At 46.0% G+C, this 12,333-nt stretch overlaps 2 protein-coding genes across 27 annotated transcripts in view; one reads left to right on the plus strand and one right to left on the minus strand.

The window, feature by feature from the left end:
- The window catches only part of Rel (nuclear factor NF-kappa-B family member relish), a 411,660-nt gene that overhangs the window by 204,274 nt on the left and 195,053 nt on the right, over positions 1 to 12,333 (plus strand). The gene's annotated exons all lie outside the window — the stretch shown is intronic.
- On the minus strand, positions 10,644 to 12,046 carry LOC142776730 (uncharacterized). The gene is made up of 4 exons (XM_075880961.1): positions 11,897 to 12,046; positions 11,623 to 11,829; positions 11,347 to 11,544; positions 10,644 to 11,183 (listed from the first exon to the last, which is right to left on the minus strand). Exons 1-4 carry the CDS (start codon positions 12,044 to 12,046, stop codon positions 10,644 to 10,646), a joined length of 1,095 nt encoding a protein of 364 aa, XP_075737076.1.

Below are 12,333 nucleotides of genomic sequence, written 5' to 3' on the forward strand. Positions count from 1 at the left end.
CTTGCTAATATTAGTGCCCTAGACAGCAAAATAGCAAACTGCGAAACCGGAATATGTGCCCTACAGGAAGTGGTTCGAAAACTTGGAACTTCAGATTGATCATCTTGAGAATCGGTCTAAAAGGAATAATCTCATAATATATGGTGTTCCAGAAAGCAAGAAAGAAAACAGTGGCACCTTGGATAAAACAGTGAACGACAGTGTCGCCAAAAACATTCTGAAAGCCGAGACAGTTGTCATAGAAAGGATACATAGACTAGGAAAGCCAAAACTAACAAATGCAGGCCAAATATTTTGCGCCTTGCTGACCATCATGACAAAATAACAGTATTGCAGAACTGTTACAAGTTAAAAGGCAGAAATTACTCCATAAGTGAGGACTTCTCAGCTCGCAATCGTAGCATAAGAAAAAAACTATGGAATTATTGTAAATCAAGAAAAGAAGCAGGAGAAAAAGTATCATTAAGCTATGACAAGTTCCGGATTTATGGTGAAATATTTTCCTGGTATGAGGTAAATAATAAAGCCGTTCCCGTAAGCCATGGCACAAATGCCCCTGCAAAACGAAAAAACCACAAAGACGAACTGCTGAAGATACGGCCTCGCAAAAAAAAGTAACCTTCATAATCTAAATGCACGTAGTATACTGAACAAATCTGATTTGCTTGAATCTTTGTTACTGGAACTAGAACACGATTTTGTAGGAGTTACCGAAACTTGGCTGTCAAGTGATATTCATAATCAGGAAACAGGTAGCCCCAACAACGCCACAATACGAAAAAACCGGCCCACACGTGGTGTTGGCGTCGCCATTTTTGTCAATAAAAAATTCTCTTTAAAAGTTCTTCCAGAAGTTGAAGGTGTAGAAGCAATATTTTGCAGATTATCCCTAGGTTCACGTGCCATCACTGTGGGTTGTGTATACTGTAGCCCATCTGCTTCTAGTGACGTCATTATTTCACTTTGTAGTTATATGCAGAGTCATGTATCAAATGCCAGACTAGTCCTTTTGGGTGATTTTAATATGCCAGAAATAGACTGGCAAGCTATGCATTTCAAGTCTGATAGTTTACAATTGATATGTGGTCTTATGCTCAATTTCAATTTACATCAGATAATGACCCAACCCACGCGAGTACATGCGTCATCGTCAAACATTCTTGGTTTAGTTTTTTTAAGTGATCATTTCCCGCAAGAAACTACTACAATGGAAATAATGGAGGGCATCTCAGATCATAACCTAATTTATTGCACTGTAGATGTGAATGACTATAAATCTCATGAACAGGTGTCGCTTTATTATTCTGACTTAACCCATGTTGACGACACAAGTATAATCGACTGTTTTGCTTTCGAATATGATTCATTCGTATCACTTACAGATAGCACATCTATTGACATGGAAACACTTTGGAGTAGATTTACAAGCATCGTGACGTCATGCATAAAACGCTAGGTACCAATCAAAAAGAAAAAAAACTGGGCGACTAAACCCTTGGATAACACGTGACGTGATACATGCGAAACGAAAGATAAAACGGCTAAAGAAAAAACTGAACACGACACCAACTACTCTTAGTAGACACTATCTGACTGTAGCTGTTAGCGATATGAGAAGTAAACTAAAAGATGCTAAAAATAATTACTTTGCAATGATACTTCCCACATTTTTGATAAGCGCTCCAAATAAATTTTGGAAATACATAAATCCAAAAAAAAATGAGCTCATGCGTTCCTCTGACGACAGTGATCTCGCCAACTCCTTCAATAATGACTTTCAATCAGTTTTTACCGTAGATGACGGAATCGTACCACCTATGCAATCTTCAGACCATTCACCAATAGAACCCTTGACAATTACTGAGCAAGGCGTGCTCAATCTACTAATAAATATCGATACCAAGAAGGGCCCGGGACCTGACAACATATCAAACATCTTCCTTAAAAGGTATGCAGAATGGGTAGCTAAATATTTATGTGTAATCTTTAACAAATCACTGCAATCATGCACTATTCCCGCAGTATGGAAAACCGCAAAAATTATACCAATACACAAAGCAGGCAGCAAAACCATGGTTTCAAATTACAGGCCAATATCACTAACTTGTTCTGTGTGTAAATTGTTAGAACATATGATATTGAAACACATAAGTATTTATTTAGAAAAAAGTCATATCCTGTCTCCTGTACAACACGGTTTCCTAAAGGGCTTTTCAATGGTTACTCAACCTTTAGAAGTAATACACAATGCAGCCAAGTCCATTGATAATCATAAACAAATTGATTTTATCCTCTTAGACTTTTCAAAGGCATTTGATCGTGTTTCTCATACAAGTAAATTAGAAGTTTCTCTTGGAGATAGCTTCATTGTTCACTCAATTAAGGATTACTTAACCAATCGCTCAGAATTTGTACAGTTACAGGACACCACTTGTAGAATAGCAGCAGTCACGTCAGGCGTGCCACAGGGCAGCGTCTTAGCACCAATATTACTCACAATATTTATTAATGATCTGCCCCTCTCAACTGAAGTAAAACTAAGGCTCTTTGCAGATGACTGGGTACTTTACCAGGAAAGTAATACTCCTACGGATCACCTAATTCTTAACCAAGCACTAAAGACGTACACACGTGGTGGAAAAAATGGCACATGTCCCTTAATATTGATAAATGTGTCTCCACGACAATAACTCGCAAAAAACACAGGTCCAACTTTTCTTACACGATTGACAACTGCCCCTTAGCCACAGTCTCTAGCCATAAATATCTAGTAATAACGATTTCAAACGACCTCAGATGGGATATCCACATTGATAATATTACTAAAACAGCCATAAAAAGATTATTTTTATTGAAAAGACGTCTTAAACTCACACCACCAAATACAAAACTAATAGCTTATACTACCCTCGTCAGATCTGTATTAGATTATGCCAGCCCTGTCTGGTTTTCGTATACCCACAAACAGATTAATAAAATAGAAGCGGTTCAAATAAAAGCAATAAGGTTTATTTTTAGCAAGTATAGACTGACGGACTCACCGACGCACCTACTCAATAATGCTGGCATTTTAACGCTATAAAACCGATCAAAATTAACAAGACTAAAGCTAATGTTTCAATTACTCCACAACATAATAAAAATAAATACCTCAAGAAAAAGAACATAAACTTTATTTGTTGAATCCGGACGATTCGAGTCCAGCGTTTTTTAGTGGGCCTGGGCACCCACCGCGGATGCGGTTCCGAGACCTTGCCTCGAAGCGGCTTTCTCGGCGCGCTGGACGGCCCAGAGTTGTGCTGTCAGCTTCGAGCTGAGCAGTGCGGCCTTCCAACGTGAGCGGAGGCTGGTGGTGGAAGAGTGAGATGAATCGGCACTGTTCAAATTGTTTATTAGGCCCTGACACTCCCACAGCATGTGACTAAGGGTGGCAACCTTGCCACATGACGTGCATCTGTTTGTAGTGTATATGTCTGGATACATGGCGTGCATGAGTCTAGGGTTTCTATATAAATCTGTTTGTAAATGTCTGAAGTGTACCACTTGCGATCTGTTTAGCCTTTCGTGAGGAGATGGGTATATGCGTCTTTGTAACTGGTAATGTGTGGTGATGTCGTGAAACCTGGTCATACGATCCTCCCATTCCCAGATGTCTGCAGTTCCCCGCAGGGGCTCGTCGTCCTCCGGCGATGCTCGGTGAGTGAGGCCTCGAGCAATGCGGTGAGCCACTTCGTTGGGGGTGCTCAGTCCGGTATGTGCCGGGACCCATAACAGGTGCCTTCGAATATCGAAGTCGACCTCTCCTGGATGTGTGGGATGTCAATGGAGTATGTGAAACGCCTCTTGCGAGATGTGTCCATTGGCAAAATTGCGAATTGCTGTTTGCGAATCACTAATCACGTATGTGGCATTGGTCTGTGTGAGGGCCGGTGCTATAGCCGCTTCCTCTGCCGCTTCAGCGTGTGCCGTGTTCACAGTGAGGCTTGTGATGTACTTGCCACGATGGCCGGTAACTACCGCCACGAAACTCTTTTTTTGGTATAACGCGCAGCATCAGTGAAAACCGCTTCAGTGTCGTTGGAGTAGTTTTGAGTAATGCGTTGTGCCCTGGCTTTACGCCGTCCCGTATGGTGTTCGGGGTGCATGTTGCGAGGCAATGGGGGTACGTATACTTGCTCGCGTACCGATCTTGGAATTTCGACTTTGATGCCGTGCTGCGTATGGTACGTGATGCCAAGTTTTTCGAGTAGGTGTCGGCCTGGGCGGGTCTTGGATAGGCGCTCGAGCTGAGAAACTTGTTGCGCCTCTACAAGTTCCTCGAGGGTGTTATGCAACCCTAGCTCTAGGAGTTTGCTGGTGCTAACTCCGGGCGCCAGTCCCAACGCGAACTTGTACGTCTTGCGTATCAGGGCATTAAGCTTGTCTTTTTTCGCAACTGTCCATTTGTGAAACGGTGCCATGTACATTAGTTGTGAAATAACAAAGGCTTGTATGAGTCGTATGACGCTGCCTTCGCGCATGCCCGCATGTTTGTTCGTGATGCATCGGATGAGTTGCATCGTGCTGGTGGCCTTTGCATTATCTTGCCCAGTGCTTCATCATTGCCGCCGTTCTGCTCAATCATCATCCCCAGTACCCGGATCTTCTTTACCATTGGGATTGGTGAGCCGTTTGATGATGTTAGTTTGATTTCTTGTTTTTCTGAAGGTACGTAGTTTTTGGGCGGGCGTCCCTTTTTCACAGGTCTATATAGCAGTAATTCAGATTTTTCGGCCGAGCAGGTGAGTCCCGTGCCTACGAGGTAATGTTCCACGTATTCTATGGCCGCCTGTAAGCGATCCTCGATCTCTCCGTCACTGCCAGTTGTCGTCCAGATCGTGATATCATCCGCGTATAGCGTGTGGTGTAGTCCATCAATTTGATGTAATCGCTCGGGTAATCCCAGCAGGATGAGGTTGAAGAGCATCGGCGAGATCACAGAGCCCTGCGGTGTACCCGAGCTTCCAATGTTGATTTTGATTTGATTTGATTCTAGCTGTCCCATTCGCATGCGTGCGATTCTTCCCGTGAGGAAGTCTCGGACGTAGTTGTACACTCGCATTCCGAGGTTCAATCTATTTGTCGCAATATGGCATCGTGATGAACGTTATCGAAGGCCTTCTTCAGGTCCAGGCCAAAGATGGCTCTCGTTGAGCACCCAGGATTTTCTATGATTTGATGTTTTAGTTGCAGAAGAGCATCCTGTGTGGACAGATGTCTTCTGAACCCAATCATTGTGTGTGGTAATAGGTTGTTGTCCTCGAGGTAATCTGTTAGTCTTTTGAGGAACGCATGTTCCATCAGTTTATCTACACATGATGTTAGGGAGATAGGGCCCAGGTTCTGCAGCTGCAATTTCTTGCCGGGTTTCGGTATAAGTATGATCTGCGCTTCTTTCCATGGCTGGGGTAACTTTCCACGCACCCAACACTCGTTAATATAATCTTTGAGTTTCTCTAGCGATCTGTAATCGAGGTTGCGCAGTGCCCTGTTCGATATTCGATCTAGGCCTGGGGCTGACTTGGTATTGAGTTTGACGAGGGCCGCCTCTATTTCGGAAATTGAGAATTCTGTGTCTAGGATGGCGTTGCCTTCTCCCCTGTAGTCTGCATGTACTTGCGGGGGCGTTTGATATATGTAATGGAGTTCCGCTTCCCGTAAGAAATCTTGCTTTGTTCCCCCGTAAGCGTGTATGATTTTGCATATTCCTTGCCTCTGTGAGGTCTTGGTGTTCGCGGGATCTATGAGGTACTGCAGTATCTGCCATGTACGACTCGTAGTGAGCTGACCATCCATCTGCGCGCATTTCTCTTCCCATTGCTGTTGTTGCAGGTTAAGTGCGTGCTTTTCTATTTCTTTGTTGAGCTGTGCTATTCGTTTTCGCAGTCTCCTATTATGTCATTGTCGCTTCCAACGGCGATGCAGCTGGGTCTTGGCTTGCCACATGCGCAGTAACCGGGTGTCTATTCTATCAAGCCCAGCTGTTGACGGCATCATTTGCGTCGCCCTCTCAATGTCGCCCCGAAGTTGCTCGGTCCATTGCTCAATGTCTTTGATGTCTTCAATCTGTTGCTTGTCTCGATTTTTTCGTAGTAGTTCCAAATTGGTGATCTTCATTTGGTGACCGGCATTGTGTTCCTGTGGGCCGCCTTCTGCTTCTATAGAGATAATGTAATGGTCACTGCCCAAGTCTTGCATGGTGTTTCTCCAAGTCACCTTTCGTGTATTGCACGTAAAGGTAAGGTCAGGCGTGGTGTCAGTGCTGACGCTGTTGCCCTGCCTAGTTGCTGCCGCTGGGTCAGTGACCAGCTCGAGGCCGGCGAGTTGCGCCGTTTCCCACAAATGCCTGCCTTTCGGCTGATCGTGTTTGTAACCCCATGCCGTATGCACCGCGTTGAAGTCGCCTCCAATGAAGAGTTGTTGCCCCGGGGCGATATCGAGTGCTCGTTTGAAAAGGACGTGAAAGCGGTGTTTGCGGCATCTCGGACTGCTATAGACGTTGAGTACGAAGATGCTGTCGGGCGTCTTACGCGTTGAAATTAGCTCTACGAGGACATTTTCAATATCCTTGACATGGGTGTCGTGTTCGATGACCGTGAGCTCTCGCTTGACCAGTGTGGTGACGTTTGGATTTTCCTCCTTGCGTGTTATAGACTGGTACCCTGCAAGTTTGGCGGGGCCGTTTGTTTCCTGCAGTATGATGACGTCTGGGCATTCGGGGATCGTTTTTAGGTATTGTTGTAGGTGCGCTCGTTTGTTTTTGTAACTTCTGCAGTTCCACTGCCATATTGTATGTTTTTGTTTCGAAGGGTGTCTTGCCATGGTTATGTGGTACTACATGTGTGGCACCGCTTTGCTATGTGACGTCACCAGTGCGCTGTTGGCAGCTTCTAATCTGGACAATCTGAGATAAATGCTCTCCAAGCTCTGTTGAATCGTACGCGTGATAGTCGCGGTGATAGTTTCCTCAAGACTGCTCACGCGAGCGTCGAGTGCCTTCACTCGGGTGTCGCCTGTTGCTGCGCGCGTACGCTTGGAACGTACTGACTTTTTAAGGGAGATAGCCGGCCCGCTTTAGTATCAGGGCCTTCGACCTCACCGTCCTCTACGAGTTCTTCTTGTGTTTCCTGCATTGCCTGTTGATCAGTCTCATTGTGAGCAGCAGACTGGAGCTTTTGTATGAGTTAGTCCTTTGCGTGAATCTGTGCCTGCATGCATTCAATTTGTTTTTGCATAGTTTATATCGTCTGTGTTAACTGAGCCATCTCCGCCTCTATCTTAGCGTGTATTTTGCCGCCAGCCTCCGCGTTTGTTGCGCGTTTTCCTTTGACTGCATCTGCAAAGCTCACCGAATCAGTTGCCTTCGCGTCCCTCGTTGGGGTCCGTCCAGGTGTTCGGCTGCGAGCTCGGCGTTGTTGCTGCTTTCGGGGTCCCAGTGTGCAGCTACGAGATCGGGAGTGGCTTCAACTGGGGGTCCTGGATCTTGAGCGGGGCTTGCTGGTGGAATAGTTGTTGGCAGTGGCCTCTGCCTTCTCGTTGGCCCTGCGTCGTTCCCACTGTCTCTTCGTCACAACGTAGGGCGTTTTGTACCTTGCACGGCAGTTGCGGTCCGCCGTCATGTGTGTGCTCCCGCACAGCTTGCAATGGGGGGAACACTGGTGGTTGGGGCCTGGGTTAGGGGCGTCACAATCATGACACACTTTGTCCGTGGGCTTTGGGCACACGTCCATGCGGTGACCAAGTCTCCCGCAGCAGTGACACATGTCGATTTGCTTGCGATACAAGGTGCAGCGAAGGACAGCGCCGCCATGATTGACGTAAGTAGGCACTCGCGGTCCTTCAAACGCCACTATGACGGTCGTGGTGTTACTGAGCCATTTGGCTGCCAGGGCGTAAGGGTTACGTGCGTGAACGATGCTGGTATGAATGGACTTGGCGTCTTTTTCTAACGGGATGCCCTTGATTATTCCCTTCACCGTGTTGTCGGGGGCCGTCTCGTACACACTAACCTCGTGGTGGCGGTAGCCGATAGTGATGGCTTGAAGCTGTCTGTACTTATCGGCGTGAGAGGCATGGGGTGTGCTCACGACGATGATGTTTTGATGGTTGTTGGAACACACCGTGTCCTCCCCTGCTTCATGAGCCGGTACGTTGGCCGCGTGGTAAATTGCCGATGCGAGGCGCACGGTTCCAATGGTGGCCACCTCGAGGCCTCCTCGTGGTCGTATCACGATCTTGAAATTGCTCCGTGGGAGTAGTGGCATTTTGCTCTTTTTAATGACTTGCTGCTTGATGTTACGCGGTTGTCGACGCGAACGCTGTCGGTTGAAGTCCGCTCCCTCGCCGGTGCAGGAGGGGGCTTCATTCTGGGTGTTGCTCTGCGCGTTTGCGCGGTTAACTTGGGTCTTAGATCCGATGGTGCACCGATCCGTGCCCTCCAGAAACTCTTCGGGGGAGATATTCTCCCCGTTCACTTGGACTTCCATCGTTGTTGGGCGAAGAAAGCACCCGCGTCAGAGGAAACGCTCAGTGCGTCTCGTCGAGTGGCTGGTTTTCGTGAGCGTCGGGCCTAAAGGGCTCAGGTTGAAAACCTCTCAAATCCGGCAAAAAGTCCTTTCCCACCTTGAATTTTGATGTCACTGGAATCCTGGTCACTTTCCGCACGCGTTGTTGTAAAATTCTAGGGCTGAATCTAGATACCTCAAGGTATCTATCTTTTTTTCACGGCAGACCAACCCGTCATAAGCATTCTCATACTCTTGTATAATACTCTTTTAACACTAATTGCTTTAAATACTCATTTTTTTCTGTAACTATCAAAGATTGGAACTCGCTGAAACCCACCTTAAGCACTGAATCATTCATAAACTTGTTTACAGCTGCGATTGAAAGCGAATTGCTTGCCTCGCAAATCGCACTAATATCACATCATTAATATAGAAAATAAACGAGTCAGTGTCATATTGCTAATACAAAAGTTTTGTTATTTATGGTTGTTATATTTAAGTGACATGTTTTTCGATTAGTTTATTGTTCATAAAATTATTTGAATAAGTTGTTCAATAAAAATGCCTACTTGTTTTCCGTACCCCATATTACAAATGCATGCATTACCTTTTCGTGGTCGTTTTCAACGATAACCTTGCTCGTGATATTGTTTTGCTGTTACGAAAATTGTTTGATTGCGTGTTCTTTAATGGCAATGTATAACCAGAGTCCTTCAATGCTTTTCTGGTCACGAAACTCCGGCCGAAGTTTCATTCAGGGACAAAAGCTGCCGCTAGGATCGCCCCTGTTAGCGTGAAGGCTTCGCCGGCGGCCGGCGACGCTTGCGGGCCGGCTGTTTCTCCATCGGCAATGCGCCTAATTTCATCTGTTCTTCATTTCCACCTGTAAAAACGTGACCTGTAAAAGCGCGAGCGACGCGAGCGAAGTGTGCATGTTTTTGATTCAGTTGACGCTTAGCTGTGAAATAGAGGCAAGGCCACGCGTGTTACTGAGTCGTATATGTTGCAGCGTTCGTTCGTTGCGGTAGTCACGGCCGCTACGTTCTCGCTTTGAGAAGGAGGACATCTGGCGTTTTCGATTTTTGAGTTGTCTTTGCAGTTTCCTGCATTTGAGTTAACTAGCACCAGATTTAAATCGGTATATACAGCCCTGGGCGACATGCTGCGCTTAGCAAATAGGTGTGCAAACGTACAGCACGTTGGGTTAGCGCTGTGTCTGCGCGATTTTATAGCGCGCTAATAATGTACAAAAATAATCTAGGTTTGGAAAGTGAGCATCAACATGATGAAGAAAAACGCTCACGAAATGGAAGCAGCATAATGAGCGCGCGTAGGAGTAAATGCTACACACTTGAGCGACTTTCCCGGCTGTCAACATAGGTATAGGGTGTCAACAGAAAAACTCGTATGGTCAGTGTCTGACACACTCGTCCCATCAAAACGACAAGTTAATTGATTACTTGGTTATGAGGTTTAACGCGCTGATGCTATGCAGGCAATCGGGCGCGCGCCGTAGTGTAGCCAGAGTCCTTCAAGCATTGAAGGACTCTGGTGTAGCTCTCCGGAATAATTTTAACCACCCAAGTATCTTTAACATGCGCGGGAATCTCTAAAACACAGGCATTTTCTCTTTTCGCCTCCATCAGAAAAGCGGCTGGGAACCCGCGTCCTTGGGCTCATCATCATCAGCACAACGCCCTAGCCCCTGAGCCACCGCGTCGGGGACACTAAAAAAAATTAAAAAAGAAATACAGGCAAAGCTAGCCATGCTCCGCTTTGCAAATTCAAAATACCTGATTGGATAATCAAAATGTCCTCGCCATGGATTTGGTTCCGCCACAGAGATGACAGTAACCTGACTGGCCACTTGCTGATCGTCGCAGGCAGCTGCCAAGCACATGCAAATGACTAGAAAACGCGCCGCAGCTGTGGTGCAAGTGTTTATTCATACAAGTTTACGGGAATAGCATGGCGGATAAAGGAAATAAACAACGTCACACAAGCAACTAGGAACACAAATGTGCAAGTGTTTTTTGTCACTAGCAAACACAAAACACAACAGTTGGGCTTTACATAGCAAGACAAACAGAACATCTGCTACCCATGGGGCTTGTTGCCACCATTTGCTGGGCAGTTTGCTCGCCGCGTCGCTCGTGTCAGCTTGTTTTTTTCCCTGGTGTAAAAGTGCAGGCGGCACCTCAAGAAAAAATGAACAACCTCTGCTGTGGTACCCACATAGTGCAACCTACAGCCCACACCAGCAGAAGCAATGCGTCTGTCGAGCAAAACTTGGTCAACAATGTTCGCATACACATCGGCACATGCAACTGTGTCCACAGTCAGTTCTTCAACATGTCCTTCCACAATGCGCAACAGGCTGAGAAGCTGGGATGAGGGCACTTGCAGGAATCCTCTTGACTTCTTCTGGATTAGGTCAGTTGGCTCTCGTGTCTGGCTCTTGAGTGTTCCCACGCAGTCAGTGCAGCTTATCGTTGAAAACTTCTTTACCACGTAACTGGCAAGATAATCAAGAATGCACTCTTTGGTGGAGAGGGTAACGTCAGGCACGGATGCATTGTTCACTGCCTCTCCCGGCTCCTCAAGAACGTCATCAAAGAGGACCGCCAACATGTCAATCTGCAAAATACATTCCAAGTTTCAAATCTTTCAATGTATAAGTTGAGATTCGTAAATGCAAAAACACATTATGTTTCATTTACTTATTTGGTCATTTGTGTAGTGAAACTGCTCCTGAAAAAAAGAAACTAGAGCTAATAAATAAAAGCAAGGGGCACGTTACCTGACTGGAGGCAGGTTTTCCCTTGTCAAAGAGGCCCTGGAGCTTGAGCAACAGCTGGGGTCCATCTCCCTCGACCGAGGCCCGTTTTGGCGGCCGAACTAGGTTGTTTACAGAGAGCATCCGATAGATGAACAAAAAATGTTGCACAGTCGGCTGCCCTCCGTCACCAGCAACATGCCTGACGATGCCGAAAAACCTCTAGAAAGAAAAAATCAATTTATCGCAACAATGAGAAATTCATAGCACATTTATACACATAAAAGTCATCATGTTTACCTCTAGAGGATCTTGTCCGAAGTTCCCAACGAGAACGTAACGAAACCCAGACAACAGCAAGCTCTCGATGAGTGCAACTGAGCTATGCAGTGTCAGTCTGAGGGCTCCACATGTCTGCTTACTCAGAAAGCAGACTTGCCTCTGGGTCGGTAATGTCTTGATGTATTTCTCCCAGTTGTCCAGCCATGCAATGCTGTCCTTCAACACCTGGAATAAAATTATGCTTCATCTATAGTACACGAAAAACACTTCATAACACATGTAATAATCTCACAGCAATGTGTTGTGCTTCGTTGAATCGAACATGGTCTGGCCTCCGAGAGTTCAGGCAGTCGAACAGCTTGTTCAATGTTCTTGTGAATTGCGATGTTGCAGCCGACCCATGGAGCTTCTTGCAGTCTTCCTGCTCGCTATAAAACTCCATGGCCGAAGCAGTACTCTCACTGAACAGCTGTAAAATGTGTGGAAAAAAAGGATTTTAAGTTTACTTCCCAAAACGTGTGAGCAGATGTTTTTGAAATACACTTTGCACTGAACATAGCTGCGTGCATGACTTGCCTGGACAGCCAACTTCACGCTCATCTTTTGGAACGCATTGGGAAAAATATGGGCTTTCGTAAACTTCGGTACAGCCCGGAGTCCAGCCTGTTCTTCTTCATAGTCCAGTAAGTCCTTGTAGTGACAGTGGAACACCTCCTGTCCTTGAGGGAG

This window comes from Rhipicephalus microplus, chromosome X, assembly GCF_043290135.1.
Source record: "Rhipicephalus microplus isolate Deutch F79 chromosome X, USDA_Rmic, whole genome shotgun sequence".
NCBI classification, from domain to species: domain Eukaryota; kingdom Metazoa; phylum Arthropoda; class Arachnida; order Ixodida; family Ixodidae; genus Rhipicephalus; species Rhipicephalus microplus.

Coding starts and splice junctions, on each gene's coding strand:
- LOC142776730 (XM_075880961.1), bottom strand. CDS start 12,046: ATGGAGTTTTATAGCGAGCAGGAAGACTGCAAGAAGCTCCATGGGTCG. Junction 11,830..11,896: donor ACGAAGCACAACACATTGCT/GTGAGATTATTA, acceptor ATTTTATTCCAG/GTGTTGAAGGACAGCATTGC. Junction 11,184..11,346: donor GAAAACCTGCCTCCAGTCAG/GTAACGTGCCCC, acceptor TGTATTTTGCAG/ATTGACATGTTGGCGGTCCT.